This window comes from Notamacropus eugenii, chromosome 4 (genome assembly GCF_028372415.1).
Source record: "Notamacropus eugenii isolate mMacEug1 chromosome 4, mMacEug1.pri_v2, whole genome shotgun sequence".
NCBI classification, from domain to species: Eukaryota; Metazoa; Chordata; class Mammalia; order Diprotodontia; family Macropodidae; genus Notamacropus; species Notamacropus eugenii.
This window is the reverse complement of record NC_092875.1, coordinates 462,443,964-462,464,740: the sequence shown is the minus strand read 5'-3', so window position 1 is coordinate 462,464,740 and position 20,777 is coordinate 462,443,964. Positions and strand designations below refer to the sequence as shown.

The 20,777-nt window shown below is 39.9% G+C and overlaps 1 protein-coding gene across 5 annotated transcripts in view; it reads left to right on the top strand.

Moving 5' to 3' along the window:
* The window catches only part of RASGRF2 (Ras protein specific guanine nucleotide releasing factor 2), a 327,187-nt gene extending 307,066 nt beyond the window's left edge, over positions 1-20,121 (top strand). For all 5 annotated transcript variants that reach the window (XM_072606257.1, XM_072606256.1, XM_072606259.1 and 2 more), the window contains 7 exons: positions 372-475; positions 2,979-3,063; positions 4,313-4,510; positions 9,621-9,700; positions 11,962-12,082; positions 13,675-13,743; positions 15,042-20,121. In XM_072606257.1, coding sequence (XP_072462358.1) covers positions 372-475; positions 2,979-3,063; positions 4,313-4,510; positions 9,621-9,700; positions 11,962-12,082; positions 13,675-13,743; positions 15,042-15,134 — 750 coding nt within the window. In that variant the 3' untranslated portion in view covers positions 15,135-20,121. The remainder of the gene's footprint in view (positions 1-371; positions 476-2,978; positions 3,064-4,312; positions 4,511-9,620; positions 9,701-11,961; positions 12,083-13,674; positions 13,744-15,041) is intronic.
* The last annotated feature ends 656 nt before the right edge of the window (positions 20,122-20,777 follow it).

Sequence of the window (20,777 nt, the reverse complement as noted above, 5' to 3'; positions counted from 1 at the left end):
GATTTTGAGCTCTTAAAAACCCTCTTATTTCAGAAATGGAAGCTGAAAGCCAGTGTTTTGGCAGAGTAGAAGTAAAATATGATGGTGTACCCTTAGTACTGACCCAAATATGTTAGAAGACAGACTGGGACTGTGGAAGAAGCACTGTTGCTGGACACAAAGGAGCTGGGTGTAAATCGTGACTCTGATCTGTTACTATTCTGTATAAACCTGGCTCAGTTATTACACCTCTCTAGGCCTCAGTTTCTGCACCTATAAAATGGGCTGGTTGGACAAGATGACCTCTCCTCTGACTGAAGTTCTATGATCTGATGACAAAATTAAAGAAACCTTCATGCAGTTAATGCTGGATTTCTCTTGCTTTCTTACAGCCTGACTGTCCTAAGGCAGAATGTTTTGAAACCCTATCAGCCATGGAACTTGCTGAACAGATCACACTGTTAGATCACATAGTGTTCAGGAGCATCCCCTATGAGTAAGTGCCTGCTGCCATCCCCCAAGAACCTCCAGAGTCGCTCTGTAGGGGGACATCCTTCCCCCTAGTTGTTGGAGAGGTGGGTGCTGATGTGCGTGGGTAACCTCCGGAAGCGCAGGTTAAATGTTGACTCGATCCTGCTGAAGAGTATTCCAAGCCTGTTTATATTTCTGAGATGCTGAGCATGAGGGGCTCCAGGCTCTCTTGGCTTCCCTGTATCATCCTGGATGTGGTTACTGTATATGCCCCTGCAGTCTTTCCCTTGTTTTCTGGGCCAACAGCCTCTTCCCTTTTTACTCAGTTGAATCACTGCAAGAATTTCTATAGTTCTGGCTCCTGCCTTGCCCCAAGGTAAAACAATAACAGCCAAAACAACCAGAGGACAGAGAAGGGGCTAGAACTGTCCCGTCACACTCAGATACAAAAATGGGTCACTAATCTCATTAGGGATCCCTGAAGGCCACATGTTGGCTTAGTTTTAAAATGTGATGTCATCTGTGTATTACTGTATTTTTATTTACCTTGTTAAATTTTTCCCAATTACGTTTGCATCTGGTTAAGCTGCACTTGGCAGCATGCTTGACACCTCTGTATATTTTTTTAGGAGATTTTTTAGTCATCTAGCATCTAGTTAGCACCTATTTGTGTCAGGCTCTGAGTTAAGTATCTGAAGAGTAGGTTCTGAGAAAAATGTGAATGAACTCCTGCTTAGGAACAGTAAACATCCTGGAACCTTGGCTTTGGGCAAATAGGACACTGAGAGGTTTCAGTCTAGTGATGCTGGTGGAGATAGAGCACCCACTCTGGGCCTACTTTTCCAATGCCTCCTTACCCTGGCACGTCAGGTACTCCAAGGGTAACTATATCTCCCCTTAGGATTCTAGAAATAACCCTGACGAATTGGTTTTCTACTGTTGTAGCTGATGAGCCCTCCCGGAATACCAGCTAGCCAGACTTAATTACCTTTTAGAAAGGAATATTTATTAGATGCTACAGTAAAATACCCCTCCCCAAGTCTGTGACCCACTCTTGCACACAAAAGACCCCTGGGGAAGATGGGCTCAAGCTTAGAAAACAGGTGATGAAGGGGCAGCTCAGAGTTCCTGATGCAGCTTGAGGGGTGATGGAGAGAAAAAACTGGGCCACCTGCAGTTAGAAAGACTTGAGGCCAAATTTGGTTTCAGATACCTATTATTTATGTCACCATGGGAAATTTATCTAACCTCAGTTTTCCTCAGTTTCCTCTTAAGTCTTCCTCAGGACATTAACAGTCTATACCTTCCAGAATTGTCAAGAGAATCAGATGAGATATGTGTAAAAAGCACTTAGCACAGTACCTGGAATACAGTAGGTGTCATAAAAATGCTTATTCCCATTCCTTCTTGATTATTGGAACTCCTTTTCTCCCTTTGTGGAGTTCTCATTTGTTATATGTTGCTCTCTGTAGAGTCCTGAGACTATCCTTCTTCTGTGTCTAGTTTGTCTTCAAGCTTATCTATCTATTGGTTCCCAGTGTAGATGCTGCCATCTATCGCTGCTGCTCCAAGGATACTACCATCAGCGATGGTGGGGAAGTCCAGTTTTCCCAGCTTTTCAAATGTTACAACACTTTCCATCAAGGGTTAAGGGGCAAGAAGAGAGAGTTCCCCTACTTTCCCATCAGTGATTTCCTCTCAGGAGCAAACCTGTTATTATAATGCCAGTTTACCAATTGACTTGCTGTTTTATCCAAGTCTCACAGGGCATGACTAATCTTCTGCATTTAACTACAAGACGTGTCTTTCCTTTGTGGCACTTTCATTCAGTCCATACACATTTTACCCCTTTGACAGATTCCATAACTCAATCAAACAGTTGCTTTCTCTAATAAAGGTATCAGGGTATGGAACATCTTCTTAGTTGCAGTCATTGGGGTTGAGGAATGTGGGTCATCCCTCTTACAGGTAAAAGGAAAAGATACAAAAAGTGCTGCTCCCAACTGACAATTTTTGTTGATGTGCCCAGTCTTGGGAATTCAAAATGAGTCTCTGACTTATCTAAAGCTTAGCCGTACAGGAATGTTTTTGGTTTCTGGAATACTACTTGACTTCCCTATCCATTTGTTTATATTTTGTCTTTCCTGGCAGTCAGAGATGTCTCTGTGGTGGTCCCGTGATAGGGAAAGTATCAAATATTTGTGTAAGAAATGAGCAACCGAAAAAATCCTTTTCTTACTGGTCCAGAGATGGCAAAATTTGTACCATTATGACTGTGAGCTATTGTTAGTTAGAAAGTAAATCATCTAAGGTGTTCAGTAAAATTGAAGTGGGGCATCTCCATCCTGAGCAGGGCCCAGAATTGCTGATACATTTAATATTATTAAAATGAGTAATTATAATAACAAATCAATAAACTACAAGGCAGTGTATAAATATGAGCCAGTATCATCACCATTACTATTTTCATAGCTACCATTTTTTAAAGCAAATTGACCGTAGCTGTTGTTTGTTTCTTAAACTTTCAGAGAATTTCTTGGGCAGGGTTGGATGAAATTGGATAAAAATGAAAGAACACCCTACGTTATGAAAACCAGCCAGCACTTTAATGATGTAAGTAATCATATAAAGTAAAAGACTTTTGGATATGATCCAGGAATATGAATGGCAGGGTATAAACCTTCTCCTTTAAAACAAATGCTTTATTTTTTTTTAATATGGAAGTGATAGAATGTTAAAGCTAACTTTAAAATCCTCCAAGAGCACAAAAAGGTGCAGTTGCTTTTAGTTTTATGACTAAGTGTCTAGCATGTTGAAGCCACTTAAGTGGGGCCAAATAGAAGGTCTAAACTGAATTCAAAATTCTTGCTACTTTAATGAAACATTGGTAATGAATATCTCTTCATCCAGTCATTTTTCTTAATGAATGGGTCTGGGTAATTTTCCATCTCTAGTCCATTTTTTACCTGTCTGCCAAGAAAACCCCAAATGGGCTCATAGAGTCAGACATGACTCAAACAACAACTGGGCAGGTAGGTGGAGCAGTGGATAGAGTACCAGGCTTGGAGTCAGGGAGACCCACCTTCTTGAGTTCAAATCTGGCCTCAGACACTTGCTAGCTATGTGACCTTGGGCAAGTCACTTAACCCTCAGTTTCCTCATTTGTGAAATGAGCTGGAGAAGGAAATGGCAAACCACTCCAATTTCAAATAGGGTCATAACTCTTTGGATATGACTGAAATGAAGGAGCAACAACTCTAGACAGGGTCTTATCAAAGAAATTCTCCCCTCTCACATTCTGGATGCTTTGTTTCTTTCTCCTACTGCATATCAACTCTTGTGGCTGTCCTCACATGCTTGGTCTGCACTCCTCTATCAACTGGAAAATCTCTCTTAAATGGTATTTTTTTATATGTGTTAACTGTGATAACTAAGGTTCATAATGATGACCTTGAAGAACTTCAAGACCATTGAATTGTCAAAAGAATTTAAATTAAGTTTGATATCCAATTCAATTCCACAAATATTAACTTTCTATAAGGCACCAGTGCTAAACGATGGATATGTGATGGTTACTATTTTGGGTGTTAAGCATATTTTATCCTATTCTAATCCTCTGCCTATGTATGCTATACATGATTAACTAAGATATCCCATTCACTGACCCTGCAGAAAGTTCCTCTCTCCACTCTAGAGATACATGAGGTTTCATTAGTTAATTTTTGTAGGGAGCTTAAGTGAGCATTGAGAGTAGTATGATCGAGACATTTATCATGTTCCTTTTATTTGTGTTAAATAACATGCTTGTTTTTCCCCAAATGCTTCCATCTAAGTCTTGCTCCTTCTTGTCTTTGTACGTTAGATGAGTAACCTTGTGGCCTCCCAGATAATGAATTATGCTGATGTCAGCTCCCGGGCCAATTGCATTGAGAAATGGGTCGCTGTTGCAGACATCTGTCGATGCATGCACAACTACAACGGAGTACTGGAAATCACCTCAGCCTTAAATAGAAGCGCAATCTACAGGCTGAAGAAAACTTGGGCCAAAGTCTCTAAACAGGCAAGTAGCGATCGTTCCAAAGATGACTTTCTCCTAAGAGGTGGAGGCCACTGAACTGAGCGCCAAGATAAATATTGGTAATTAGGAAATCATTTAATAAAGTGAGCAGTGCAGGTGCCAACGTGCGGTGCCCACTTGGATCATTATTGTGTTCTTGACACTAATTAATCTCCCTTCTGTTCATTTTAAATCCAATCATTTTAAGGAAGAAGAATTTAAACCAAAACATTCACAGAAATATTTGGGGAAGAAAACCTAGCTTCATGGATTGTCAGATTAGAATATTTTCCCACAAACCCCTAGCCCCAGGTCGCTTCCCGGAAAGCTCACTTTACTGCTTCTAGTCCGGATTTTTTCCAGCATCTGCTTTCTTTCTCCCTTTCCTCTCCCTGAAGGTAAAGGCGGGGGGGGAGGGAGGGGGAGGGAATATGTGAAAAAGCCCCTGCAACAAATATGCATAATCAGGCAAAACAAATTCTCAAATTGTCCATGTCCAAAAATATGTGTTTTCCTCTTCATACCCAGCCCATCCATCCTTTTGACTTCAGGAGAAGGATGCCATGTTTCATTGAGTCCTCTAGAGTCATGATTGAACATTCTGTTATTCAGAATTCTTGAGTCTTTTAAAATTATTTATTTTTAGAATATTGTTCTAGTATTGCATTGTTCTCTGGTTCTGCTAGCATCCCTGCATTAGTGAAACCTGAGGTTCAAGGGACATCCTAGATTTCACCACTTTTCCATTTGTATAGATTTCTATATATGCTTCCCAATTACATTCAATAAGTTCCCTCCTCCCATTCCTTATCTGTTCTTCCCTAGTATATCCTTTCCCCTCTTCCCTTCTATTTTAGGAATGGTTGGAAGTTCTCATGTTCATTAAAGGTCCATTTTTCCTCTGTAGGATTGTACTTATTTTTATTGCGTAAGTTACTCTCGGTTGTAACCCTATGTCTTTTGCCTTTTGAAACATCACATCACATGCTCTCTGCTCCTTTATAGGGGCAGGTACTCATCTTTGGGTGATCCCAACTGCTACAGTTCCTGGGTACTTGAACATTTTTTCAAGCTGCTTTGGCTTGGAAGCTCCGGATTTTGGCCATAACATTCATAGGATTTTTCATTTGGGGCTTCCTTTCAGGTAGTGACCGGTGTCCTCTCGTTCTAAGCTATCTAGGCAATTTTCTTTTATGATTTCTTGAAATATGATATCTGGGCTCTTTACATTAGCTTTTGTACCTCTCATGCTAAGTCCTGATTCTCTTTTTGGATCTCTCCACTATAGTTTTCATTTCTTTGTCAGTTCTTTTCTCAATCTCTCTCATTTTATCAATGCAGTTTTAAAAAACTTGCATTATTTCTTCTAGGGATTCTAATTAATCATTTGGATAATCTTTGTTTTTCTTTAAGGCTATTTATAGGTGTTTTGGAGTTATTTTCCTCCTTCGGGTCTGTGTCTTGGGCATCCCAGGCCTTATAATAGTTCTTTAAAAAAAAAAAAAAACCAACTAATATCTTTCAGTGTTCTGGAGTTGCTTGCCTGGCTCTGGGGGCTGTATCTGTGGCCCCAGCCCCTCTAGGAAAACCCTTCACTACTGACTTGGCTGGGTAGGGAGTGAGGCTTTGATCCACTCTGCTCTGCTGGTTTGATCCAGAGATCTATCCAATCTATCCTGGCCCACTTCTCTGCCTTTGTTTCTGCCCCGGTGTCTTGCCTCTAGGTTGTACTAGAAAGATAACCTGCTTTGGTTTCTCCTATATCTCAGTCACTGCTATTTTCCTAGATCGTTTCCAGAGCAGCTGTGGGGGTAACTGGGCTGCTCCACCATCTTCATTAGAATTCTCCCAATCTGGTTCTTTGTTAACCAAACAATAAGGTAAGAAGAGTCCAGGCCAGCAGGCTTATATCTCACTTTCTTTTAAATTTGCTATTGGAATACTCCAGGGGAGAGAGGAAAAATGTCCTTGAGTAGATAGAGATGGCCTCAGTTTTTTCCCTCTTTAACTGTCTCATGGTTTTGTTCATCTGATCTCAAATTCTCATTGTTGCTTTTTAAAGGTAATTTTCATCCCTTTTTTCTAGTTTCTATTCCAGCATTTCTCAGTCTTCAAACTTTGCCAGTAGAACAATTCATTTTATTTTTTCAAGTAATATTTTATATTTCCCCAATTACATGTAAAAAACAATTTTTTACATTGGTTATATATATTTTTTAAATTTTGAGTTCCAAATTCTATCTCTCCCTTCCTTCCTTCCCCCTTCCCTGATATGGTAAGCAATCTGATATTGGTTAAACAAATGTAATCATGTAAAACATTTCCATATTAGTCATTTTGTGCAAGGGGCAAACAAAAAAAAAAGAAAGTGAAAAATAGTATGTTTCAGTCTGTTTTCGGACACCAGTTCTTTCCCAGGATGCAGACAACATTTTCCATTATGAATCTTTTGGGATTGTCTCGAATCATTATATTGCTGAGAATAGCTAAGTCACCCACAGTCTTCATCGTACAGTATCGCTGTTACTGTATAAAATGTTTTCCTGGTTCTGGTCACTTCCCTATGAATCAGTTCATGTAAATCTTTGCAAGTTTTTCTGAAATCATCCTACTTGTCATTTCTTATGGCATTGTATTCCATTGCAATCATATGCCACAACTTGTTCAGCCATTTTCCCATTGATGGGCATCCCCTCAATTTCCAATTCTTAGCTCCTATAGAGCTGCTATCAATATTTTTGTCTAAGTAGATCCTTTTCTCTTTTTGAAAAAAATCTCTTTGAGATGTAGACTAGCAGTGGTATTGCTGGATCAAAAGGTGTGCAGAGTTTCATATCTTTGAGCATAGTTCTGAACGATGCAATTCATTTTAGCAAATATTTGATAAACATTTTCCATGTGAAAGGAATTGTGGGGAAATTAAAAGAAAGCAAATATACACATATAAATTGTGCAATTATACATATATAATATAACATGTATGTAGATATGAACATAGATTATGTCTTTATATATGTATACATACATGTATTTTTATTAGGACACGGTTCTAGCTCTCACGGAGGTTGCCATATAGCTGATTTAAACTATGACTGATATGTAAGTGTATAAAATTGCTGGTCCTGAATTGTATATAAATTCAGTCAATCACCAAGTATTTATTTATTAAGCACCTACTATGAGTCAGGTGCTGGAAACAGAAATAAAATGAATGAAACAATCCTATTTGGTTGGAGCTTCCATTCTTCTGGGAGGGACAAGGACTTCCATAAGTATAGAATAAATCTAAAGAGAATAAATGCCAGATGGTATAAGAGGGAGGCGCTAGCAGCTGGGGTCAGGAAACGCTTCAGGCAGAAGGTGGTGGTGACTGAGGTGCACCTTGGAGGAAGAGGCAGAGGTGGCCCAAGGCTGCTTCAGGTGATGGGGAGGGAGAATCTGACAAAATCAGATTCCACCAACTCTTACTATGCAGGTACCTGGGGAGAGAAAGAGAAACTGTACCTGGGCCCTGCCCTCCTAACGAGAAGATTATTGAATATATTGCTTTACATTTTGAAGATGCTGCAGGCAAGTTTGGTCATTAAATAAAATGAGCAGCAGTTCAGTTGCAAGGTTGTTGTGTCCCCTCAGAGCTGCCACTGACAGAAGCTGGGCTCTGGCCCAGTGAGATACCTATCAGGATTTCCAAATGATACCTGTTTTAGAATGGGTTCACCCTGGTTCAGAGAAGTATCTTGTAGCTGTTCCTGCAAAATATAGATGAAAGTGCCTGTCCTAGATCAGATGCCCTGATAATGTGTAGAAGTATACAACAGGTTACAGTTTGCTGAAGAATATGTGATCATGGGGCAGCTATAGTACACAGAGTGCTGGACCTGGAGTCAGGAAGACTCATCTTCCTGAGTTCAAATCTGACCTCTGATACTTACTAGCTGGGTGACCCTGGGCAAGTCACTTTACCCTGTTTGCCTCAGTTTCCTCATCTATAAAGTGAGCTAAAGAAGGAAATGGCAAACCAAGAAAACCCCAAACGAGGTCACGAAAAGTTGGATACAACCAAAAACAACTGAACCACAGCATAAGTGATCACAGTTCTGAGTTGCCTTTGTCTGTATTCAACAAATAAGAAGCAGCTACTATGTGCTGGGCATTGGGGATACAAAAATAGATAGGCGCATAGATCTTGCTCTTATGGAGCTTACAGGGAGCAAAGAATTACTGTATTTCCTAGGCTACCAGAGTAGCAAAATAATTGGACTTTCTGGCTATGGCAACCCTAATTCTAACTCTAACCTTAAAAAAAGAAAAAAAATTTGCGGGAGGGATGGTTAGGGTTATGGTTATGATTTCAGGATTAGACATATTCCAAATGGTTCATCTTGAAAAGTCTGCTTAACTTTGAGTCCATGACTCTAAGCAAGTCACTCGATCTCTTTCTGGACCTCGGTTTCCTTATCTGTAAAAGGTGGGACCTGCCCTTATTGTCATCTTTGTCTTGTTATGTCAATTTAGTCATGCCCAACTCTTTGTAACCCCATTTGGGGCTTTCTAGGCAGAAATACTGAGCAATTTTCCATTTCCTTCTCTAGCTTATTTTATAGATGAAGAACCTGAGGCAGACAGAGTTAAGTGACTTGCCTAGGGTCACACAGCTAAGTATCTGAGGTCGGATTTGAACTCAGGTCCTCCTGACTCCAGGCCCTGTGCTCTATCCATTCTGCCACCTAGCTGCCCCTTTGTCCATTTAATCTCTCAATCTCTGACCCTATGACCTCTCAGGCCCTTTACAGCATTGAATCCCATGTTCTCTCTAGAACTCCTGCAAGCGTTTCAACTAATTAACAAACCAGATTTTCTGTACTACCATTCCAATTACCTACTTCCCCCACTCTCTCTTTAAGGTAACTGTCCCTCTATACACTCCTGTCCCCATACGGTGTGAGTAATACCACACGGAGACCCTTGGTTGAATCTTTCATGGTACCACTGTTGTGTGCCTGCTTATTTCTGAAATAGATGAACTTTCTGTATTTTCTGTCATTTGGCAACTCATGCTCTGAAAATCATTGCTGCAGAAGGTTTGATGGAATGTTAATATTTTTCTCTCTAGACAAAAGCTCTTATGGACAAACTTCAGAAGATTGTATCTTCAGAAGGAAGATTTAAAAATCTCCGAGAAACACTCAAAAAGTATGTTTTCTTAGTCAGTAAAATTATCCACAGAGTACAGAAACGCATCACATATTAAGAATAAGAGAGCTGGCTTTAATTTTGCTTTCAAAATGATTGTTAAAAATAACTTTATGTGATTTTCAACTAAAATAATCTAGCTCAGTGGAATTTATTTTTCATTCACAGATTTAAAGTTTCTTTGAACCAATTCCAGATTTCTTTTCATTTTTCCTACCTGTACAATCAATGAAAAGTATTTTACCATGTAACTTGTATGCCAAGTACCGTGCCATGTCCTATGGATTCAAACACAAAACCTTAGCAGTCTCTGCCCTCAAGAAACTTACCTGCTATTGAAGGAGTAAATATTTACGTATGTAACTGTAGACAAAATGTAACAAAATAAATACAAATTAATTAGGAGCAGCTGGAAGCATTAGGAAAGACAGTGCCAAAAGTCCCCCTCTTGAGCTGAGTTTTAAAGAAAATAAGGGTTTCACAGAGAAAGTGGTCAAAGGGGGAGATTGCTTTCCAGTTACAGGGGGAGGGCAGCTAGTCTGAAGACTTCAAGACAGAAAACTGAATTTTATATGGGAAGAACAGCAGGAAGACAGTTTAGCTGGACTGTAGCATGTAGGAATGGAAGTAACACATATTAAGGTTGGAAAGATAGTTTTGGGCCAACTTGTAAAAAAAAAAAAAAAAGGCTTTAAAACGAGTGCATATACTTTTTTCCTAGAAGTAATAGAGAGCCATTGGAGTTTATTGAGTAAGGGTGAGACATAGTCAGACCTATTCTTTAGGAAAATCACTTTGACAACTGTGTGGAGGATTAGATTGGCATATGGAGAGACTTGAGGCAGGAGGATCATTTAAGTGGTTAATGCAATAAGAGTCCAGGCAACAGGTCATAGGGCCAGGTATCATTGTTATATTGTGCGACATGTTGTGAAAGTAGAAACAAGATCTGACAACTGATTAGCCATGTGGAGCAAGAGGGTAGTAGATGTGGATAATGCCAACGCTGTGAGTCTGGGTGGGTAGAGAGCGATGGTAATGTCCTCAACAGAAATAGAGGAGTTTAGAAGAGGAGTGGATCTGGTGGGCAAGAGAATGAATTGTGCACATGCTGAGTTTGAGATGTCTCCTACAAATGTCAGCTAACGGTTGGTGCTGTGGGACTGGAGCTCTGGAGAGAAAAGAGCTGGGTACAGAGATCCCACCCTACTATTGCCCTGCTGCCCTTTCTGATTGGGGCCATTCATCCGCATCCGACTGAAAACAAGTCATAGCTGTCATAGGGTTACTGAATTACAAAATTGGAAGACACTTTAGAGCCACCAAGTCTGACCTAGTTAATAAATGGGAAAACTGAGGCTTGGGAATGTTCAGATTTGGCCATGGCCACAGTGAGTGTCAGACTGTAGGACTATTTAAGGACTCAAACTATATCAGAGATAAGAAATGAGCTGCAGCATGGATTAGTGGATGAAGTGCTGATTTCATAGCCGGGAAGGCCTGGGTTTAAGCCTGCGTCTGACACACACTGTCTGTGTGACCCTGGCCAAGTCACTTAGGCCTACTGGCAACTTTCTGAGACTAGAAATTGCAGGCAAGGTGGCAGCCTGCACTGATAGAGAGAGTTAAGTCATCTGGGACGTCTATCTATTTAAAGAAGAGGAATGCTTAATCAAGGGAAATATCAGCGTTAGGAGGTCAGGCATGTTTGTCCCCTAAAAAGCACAAAGAAAGTCAACTCAAAGGTGGGGCAATAGTTCTCTACACCATCCAAAGACCATTTAAATGATCCCTAAAAGACAGAAGAAAATAACAGAAATCATGTGGTCTGTGATGCAAGAGGCTGGATTTACTTGTTGATTCCCTGTTGGCTGCTGGTTTTTATGTAATAAGGTATGGGCTATAGTTAGTCTTTAGAAGTTTCAGAGAGTTTCCTTGAATGACAGTGACCTAGAAGAGGGCTAGGCTCAGCCAGGGAGACCTGGGTTCAGTCCTGCCCCTGATACTTGGCCAGGTCACTCAGGATCTCTCTACACTTTCGTTTTCTCATCTATAAGATGGGCAAGATACCTGTAGTGTTTAAATAACAGGGTTGTTGAGAGAATCAAATGAGGATGTCTGTGGAGTGCTTTGTGAGCCTTAAAGAGATATAGAAATGTTGTTTATTTAGTATCTTGGCAAATACCATTTTTGTTGACTCTCGAATGAAATCAATGTGCTGGATAACTAGTAGTGATGCAGTTATGTCCTTCTGCCCCCAGCAATTGTAACCCCCCTGCAGTCCCTTATCTTGGAATGTACCTAACTGACCTGGCGTTTATTGAAGAAGGAACGCCAAACTTCACTGAGGAAGGCCTTGTCAATTTTTCCAAAATGAGAATGGTAAGTGACTTGCTTTAAAATAAAAATTCACGTGATTTCTTAGTACTTAAAAAAAATAAAATATTTTTACTGACACTCAGAGTTTCTGTGTATAAAAGTCAGAGACCATAACAATGCCATTTGCATTTGGTTTCTGGGATGGTAGAAACCTTGTCTTCTTCAGGCTGGTTCCTTTAGCTGAAGGAGCTGTAAAGAATTTGACAGTGACAGCGTTGTCTTTGTTGTCTGTTCATTTCAGCTTGTCTAACTCTTTGTGACCTCATTTGGGTTTGTTTGTTTGTTTTTTGTGTTTTTTGGCCAAGATCCTGAAGTGGCTTGGCATCTCTTTCTCCAATATGTGCCCATTTTACAGATGAGGAAAGTGAGACAAACAGGTCAAGTGACTTGTCCAAGCTGCTAAGTTTCTGAGACTGGTTTGAATTCAAGTCTATCCTGACTCCAGGCCTAGAGCTCTAGCCACTGAACCACCTAACAGTCTCCAGCAATGTAAGGAGTTAATATTTGAATGAGAAAGACAAAACATAAAAGGGAATTGTGGGAAGGCAGCAGGGGAAGAAGAACATAGTACCTCCCCCTCCCCACCCACCCAGGGTAAAGTTGATGACAAGGAGTGAACTGAGCTGTAAGTGAAGTGTGCGTGACTGGGACCTCTCATGAAATATAGAGAAATTCCACTGACCCTTTCCGGAGACTGTTTTTGCGGTCTTATCTTTGATTACATCTAATTTGTGTATAGGCAGCTAGGTGGCTTAGTGGATAGTGTGCTGCGCATGGAATCAGGAATATCTGAGTTTCAAATCTGACCTCAGATACTAGCTGTGTGACCCTGGGCAAGTCACTCAACCTCTGTTTGCCTTAATCCACCAGAGAAGAAAATGGTCAACCAGTCCAATATCTTTGCCAAGAAAACTCCTAGGACAGCATTAGTGTGTTGTGTGTGGTCCATGGGGTCAATAAGAGTCAGACACACATGACAAGTATATAACCTGACTCTCTACCTGTTACCTTCCACAAACTCAAACTGGCTGCTGACTTCCCATTCCCACCTATCTGTATAGTGTTCCTGGGCACCCCTACCTACCATATTTCTGCCAATACCATAGAAATCTCTGGGATGTTTCATGCCTTTGGTCATGGGATCATGCCCCCCTCCTTGCTCAGTGCTAGGGGAACAATTAGTCCCTTGTTCAGAATAACCACTGATAAAATACAAAATAATGCAGTTACCCTAGTGACAAAAGAGCACCCATTGGGAGGGAACATAGAAATGCAAAGAAGGAGCAGGTAAAGAACAGTTCTCAGAGCCTGCTGTTCCCCAGGCTTCTTTTGCCATTTGGAGCTTGGTTTGTGCCAGCTCTCCCTGAGACAGATGTCATCTGACGGTGCTAAAGGTATGTGGATCAGTAAAGAAGAGGAAGACGAAAACATGGGGTAGAGAGAGCAAAAGGGGCACAGTCCACCGTCTGGGTAAATGGAACAACTGCCCTGCAAACATAGCCACAGACAAAAGAGTTTTCTTTTCAGCCCAGAATTTGTAAAAAGAATAAAATATGAATAAAATATCCCTTAATTGCCTTTTATTTCTTTGCTAGATATCACACATTATCAGGGAGATACGCCAATTCCAGCAGACTTTCTACAGGATAGACCATCAACCAAAGGTAATATGGCACTGATATATGTGTTACGTTCATCACAGAGACTGTGCTTAAAGCGAGGCCCCAGCTCCAGAAGATGCTGACTGACCTGTGCCCCTCATAGGGCCTTCCTCCATAAGATAGTGGCAGATCACAGGACCTGTTCTGTGATGTGACAAAAAGACTGCATTCCTCAAAGCAAATCCCACAGGCTTCTGCATGTTGGAAGTCACCTTGTGCCTGCATCGGGGTGGTATTCATTTTCAAACACCTGAAGTTGAAATGCCATCATATTTGGCCTGCACATATATTTTAGCCTTTTTTTTTTGCCCCAAAGTCCAACCATCCCAGCAAAACATCAATCCTTTCATTCTCTTTTGTACTGTGTAGACACAAAACTACTTTAGAAATACTTCATAGCACACCTTGGCTGTGTGACATATACAAAGTTTGAGAGACATAGTTTCAGGGTAATTCATCATTTTATTAATCATGTGAGCATATAATTAACAAAAAGATCAGTGGAACTCTCAAATGCCGAAGATCCCTCATGGAACCCACTCAGTGCTTATGGGTGCTTGGAAAAGTGAGTGTTCTTGAAGGTGAAAATAAACTCTGGTTAATAAGTATTAAGAGAATGAATATTTTAATGAGAAGTGGGCTTATTCTAATGAGGGTCTGAGAATGTGACAGTGACCACTCAGTCTTGATCAAAGAGCCTTATCTATCCCCTTATCATACCGTCTAGGGTAATCTAGACAAAAAGGGGAATTCAATTTTACCCAGACCTGTCTGAGTAAAGCACAATGGCCCAGAATCCGTCAATTCACCTGAACTCAAATTCCTTTCCCTTTTAAACAGATCTGAGTTTTCCCTGTCGTTATGAGCCATACCCTTCAAAGGCTGCCTGAATAACCTACTAGGACTGATTTCCGAATGAGGAAGTAGAAATGGAGAAAAGCCTTGGCCCCAATGCAATAATTGGTTATTAATGTGAGGGAAAGCTGATTTATATAGTTGGTTAGCTTCCAATTTTTCACCAAGAGGAATAAGGTACAAATTAAAGGATTTTTACTGGGAAAGACTCAAATATAGACAAACAAGACCTCAAGCGGCCTTCGTTCTAATGAGGGAAGACCTCATAAAGGAGAACAAGAAAGTGGGGGAAGGAAAAGGAGTGTAGCTGCCAAGGACTAAGGTGCTGCCAAGGTCAAGTGCAGCAAGTGAGTAAATTCTGACAGAAAGGACTAGACTTCAGAGAAAGATTTGGTTTCTCTGAGCCTTTGAGTAAATTCATTCTGTGTTTCCCCTCCTCACTGCAGGTCACTCAGTACTTGCTGGACAAAACTCTCATCATAGATGAGGATACGCTATATGAGCTGTCACTAAAGATTGAACCTCGACTTCCTGCTTGAAGACGCCAGCTTTGCCCCTGAATCTACAGAGAACATCCATGTGAAGAGTTCAAACTGTGCCTGACATGCCTGCACGATGGGTGGGGAAGGGATGAGATTTCAAGCTCCATTCTCCTCTGACAAAAACTGAGGCTCCCAGAAATTCTGTCTCAAGCCAGGAGAACAGAGCTGTTTTAGGTGCAAGGCCAATGCTTCCGACTTGGCAGGAGGTTGGCAAAGTTAGAACAATATTTGCTTCTTAAAGAGAGGCCTTAGTGGAGAAAGAAGGCCTTTGTCACATTGAGTGATGGTTACTAATTTCATGGAGGTAACTAGGGAGGCAAATCTGACTCTCCTATGTTCCATTTAGAGCATGTGATCAGAGAGAGAGAGAAAGAGAGAAAGGTGTTTCTCTGGCATGTTACTCAACAGAGAACATCTACCTACCAACCTTAGGATATATATGCTTTCATTACATTCACTTTCAGATCAGTAAGAGCTTCACAGAAAAATGTAGTCACCTTGGGTGTGAGCTGCCCACCCCCTAAACTGTTTCCGTTTCATAGCATGTGCACTGTTTCAAATGTATGGATCAATAATTATCTTTAAGTAATCTAATGTTCTGAATTCATCTTTTCAGTCTTTGGGCAGCTGTACAGGAAGACAGAGGTGGGAGTGGGGAGCACAGGGGAACAGAAGTGAAATAAACTTGACTTTATAGATCAGTTGTCCTTAGACCCAAAGAGCTGCTTCTGGTAGTATGAGTGGAAGCCCAGTGCATTTCTCTGGGATCCATTCTCTTTGTTAGAGTGGCTGGCACCAGGTAGATAAAAGAAGGGATGGTCCTGAGTCCCAGTCATCTGTTTGACTGCTCCAGGATCAGGCGCTCTGGCTGCTGGCTGATTTTACTGTTAGCTTAGACACCCGCTCTTGACTACTGTCACCCGGAGATCTCTTCCTTTCCTCCTTCCCTACCATAACCCCATTGGAGGAGCTGCTAATCAAGCCTAAAAGGCAATCAGTTCCTACAATGAAGACTGCAGGAATGGTAGTGTTAAAACTTCTCAGTTCTAATATTTGCTTTACAAAACATTGTCATTGCTGATATCAATTCTGCTTGTTTTCTGTATTTCTACGCTGGTAATGTGGGATTCTGTTCCAGTAAGGATGCTGTTTGTTTTTAAAGGCCAGCGAACCCTGGATTATGAGCATCTCTCAGCAGAAAAGGTTTTTTGAGTAGTATTTTTAAAGCCCCTCTGGGCGAGCAACACTGCTAGTCTTCCAGGGTTTGGCCTTTAGTAGCTATAGGGGAATTTAGGGTTACAGGCCCCCACCTATTACCCATAGGGAAACTGATGTAGGTGATAACTAAGCTAACTTTCCCCCAAACTATCAGCTAGTAAAGAAATGGGGTTTTCTTATTGTTTACCTCCTTTTTCTTAGGGAGACAGCTGTTGGGTTTAATTACAAAGGAAAGGACAAGAAAGTGAAACAGATATTGTTACCCTAGCCTTTTGCATCTGACATCTCTAAGAGTCATGAAGTTTATTCATGTTGACAATGAAGAATTGATCTTTTGGGCTTGATTTTTTCCTCTTTATTTGCACTTTAATTATGTTGCCAGAGCTAACAGCTGTCCAATAAATTCCACTCATAGTCTCTTAAAAGTGGTGGAAGAGCTAACACTGAGGATGCACCTTTTGTGGCAGTGAATATCATCGTGTTTTCTGTACCTCAAGGGCCATCTCTGTAAATACCTACATAACAAAACATCAAATAAGTACTAGAAACTCAATTTAAAATCCTTGAAGACCTTTCCAGAAGCATCTTCAGTAGTTCTGAATTAACTAGCACGATGACATTATACCTGAGAAGGGTCGTTTAGAGATGTTCTATTTTTCTTTTAAGAAAAAAATTGCTTGTCCTTTATAGTATGAAATAAGAGGCTAATGCATCCTGATGCATGATAAGAAGCATGGGTTCTTTGAATCACAATAACATGCAACTGTATAGTTCATTTATCAATTGTGCATAATACAGAATTTGAAATTAACAACTGCCAGCTGCATATAATACCACCAAGTCTGCAGTAGAGAAGGAAAAAAACCTGATTGCCCCTTTTTTGGCTAGAAACCTAATCTTGCTGCTTGCAAAAAAAAAAAAAAAAGGATAGAATTGGGTATATGAGAATATGAAATGAGAGGCTGGCATATCATCAAGAGGCTAAATAATGATAGAATGGGAGGATAGACTGTGAGCTGTCAGTTTTGCCCTGCAGTGCCTGAGAGCCTCCAGCAGTGAAGGAAGGACTGACTGTGTGCCCATCACATTTTTCTCCTGATTTCACTTCTACATCTGAATTGCAAATTCGGACACATTTTATTTCTCTGTTCCAAATAAATCAGTGTCTATACATACCCTTTCTAACCACTTTAAATACTGATTACTAGAGAAAAATAGGAACCAAGGGTCTTTTAAATGATCATTCCTGTTTTTCTTACCCTACCAAAGCAGGTGGAAGGCATGCAGTGACTCAGTAGCTACTTTCGAAAAGCTTTCTTTGTACCTTCTGCTGAATCTGCACAGGCCAGGCTGGTACCAAGTTGCTGTCCACATTCCCCCCTTCCATGTTTGGCTCATATCTGTTAGCCCAGGGTTTCTTAACCTTTTCCTAGGTCATGGATCCCTATGACAGTCTGGTGAACCAGCCTTTGGATCCCTCTCAAAATTATGTTTTTAAATACACAAAATGCAAAGGAAAACAATTAACTTGAAATAGGTATAAAAATTGTTTTTAAAGTTCATTACACAGAAGATTAGGAATCCCTTTTCTAGTAAGATGGACAAGAACTACGTAAGAGAATAAATAAGGTGTGTCATACAATTATATGCTTCTTGCTAGGTGCCCCACACCTGAACAAGAGTATGGTAAGTGGACTGAGAAGGAACTATGCCCTCAGATGAGTTCCTGAAGATTTCCTTCTCCATTTTTAAGCAATTGAAATGGGTGACATGTATAAAGAAAGCTTTATAGTACTTTCCTTACGTGACCAAATAAGGAGCATCTTGTTTTGTCCTTGTCATATTTTCTTGACATGTCAGAAACTTTGTAGGCTATGAGATGGATCGATCCTTAAATCCCTTAAACCTTTCTTGTTTCTTTGTTGTTGGGTAATTCACCCCTTCACTATGTGGAACCACTTTTGTCTTCTGATTATGTGGGCTGTCACTTCACTTCCAAATAGAAGACATAAGAAAAATGCAAACATATTTTTGATCCAAACTACAAATGCCCATATAGAGAAAATATATACCACACAGACAAAAATCAAGCTCTAGTCTCATACTTGCACCTAAATATCCACAATTTCCATGAAATTTTCTTGGGGCTTTTAGAGGACACCTTTGGATATGAAATAAGATATCCAGTTTCACTACAGAGCCCCATCTCTTACCAAAAGCAGATATAGCCTTTGACATCATAAGGCATGAAGTAAAGTAGCATTTCAGTGAAATAACTCAGTGTGGGTACTTAGAATTGCTGGGGGACAATTTTATTCAGTCACCATTCAACAAAGCATCCAGTTGTGATTTGGTGAATTTTCATAAAATTGAAAGTTATTATTAAGAGAAAAGTAAAGCCTTCTATTCAAAATATTCTCCAGTTTTGATTTTGTATAGTGAACAAGCTTATCTCCTTCTCACATAAAACTGTCCCTAGATTATGTAAGACAAATCTTGGCTGGATATAATTTTAGAAATTTTCAAAATTCTAAGGGGTAATTTCTTCTACTTTATGAAAAGATGAACTTCAGATAGATTTCATTTCTAAATTGATCAAAATTAACATTCTCTTTACAAACTAAAGATTTTATTTCATTTTTGTCTATTGTAAGTTGTCCTACTATCCCCAAGTAAATTTCTTCTATGATTATAAAGTGTTTTGTGTATGTATATGTACATGTTTGCACATATAATCTGCACACATGTATGTGTCATCTATGGTTGTATATGCATACATAGATATATATCCAACCTCAGTAATCTAATTATTTTTGCAACACTATCACAGTGGGTTACAAGGATGGAGATCTGTTATAACCATGCAGAAAATGCCTGGTAAATGTCTGTAATGGGTAGAAACCAATTAGCAAAGTCATGAATTATTCTTGTTTAGCCATAAACAGGAAACAGCTCACTAGTTATACAATAGTTGCTTTGATGACAAATGTTACCATATGAAATTATTGCCATATGAAATAGATTTTTAAAAGGATAGAAATCTGTTACAGCTAAAGAGAAAAATCCTGGTTGATATCCATAATAGGGAAGAATAATTAGCAAAGTCATAAATTGTCCTCCCATCTAGATTGAGATAAGAAGACAAATTGCTAAAGTGACAGTCTATGTTATGATTGTGTGCATTAGCATATGAACAATATTGGTTGAACCTCGCATTCTGGTATGAAATAAAACACTAATTCAAACATTCTTCAGCTCAGAAATCAATCAAAGTTTCATTTATTAAAGGTCACCAAAGACCTGTAACCAAAGCAGAGTGGAACTGAACAAGAAACCAATTATCTTGTTTTTTTCTTTTTTTAAAATAAAACCAGATGCATCATTTATAAATGTTATTTGTCCTTTCTGTCACTATGTAGTATGACATAGCTATCCACCTTCAAAGCAGGAATTTGTCGTATTTGATCCTCTGAAGGAAATATTAATTTTATTGAAGTTTTATGTGCACCATTTGCATTTTATCATTCTACCACCCTCCCTGGTCCATTTTCCAATAGACTTGAATGTGTAGACCTTTAGATGAAAAAAAGTCTGTATTTCTTGGAAAGCACACTTTTAATATCCAGTTACATTATGTCTCCTCTGACATCTGATACGTACTTGATATTTTGACAGAAGGTTTTTGCTTCATGTACTAAGGTTTATTGACTTACGGGGTATAGACTGTGCCTATATGCAAATTAAATACCTTTTCTCAAATTGTGAACTTTCTACTTTGTGTGTTCATTTCATTCTCCCCCTCTCACCCTGTTAAATTCCTACTAAATTCCATGCTACTTACTCCAGGATAGCTTCCAGTTCTCCTCACCACTGGTGATGACCTTTCCCCTCTGAGTTCAGAGAACACTTGATTTTATACTTTTTAAGTGTGCTAGCCATACAGTATTGTAAACTATAATTATCTGTTTGCATCTCCCCCAGGCCCTGAAGGCTGTAAGATCTTGAGGCCAGTAACTGTGTCTTCTCTGAACTGTATGTCCCCTGATGACATCTAGCATGGCACTCTCCCCACTGTGAGCACTTAATAAACATTTATAACATTTCAGCAAAACCTCCTTCCAGTGTTAGCAGAACTCCAAGCCCTCGATTCAGAGGGAAATCAGAAGAGCGGAACGTTGTCATCAGCTGTCACCTGAGAACGTCCTTGTTGTTAAGTCAAAGGAACACACAGTGTGGTGCATGCCCATGAAAGGTGGCTTCAGAAGTGATGAAGTCTGTGGTCATTGAGGCCTTCCTTCCTGGGACTAGATTTGTGGTTGTAATAGTGGAGCTTGAGTTAAGTGGTCAACTCTTCCAGCTATCTTCTAGAGAGTTACCTAATTGATTCTCTAATAACAATGGTCTGAATCTTTGGGCTTCTCC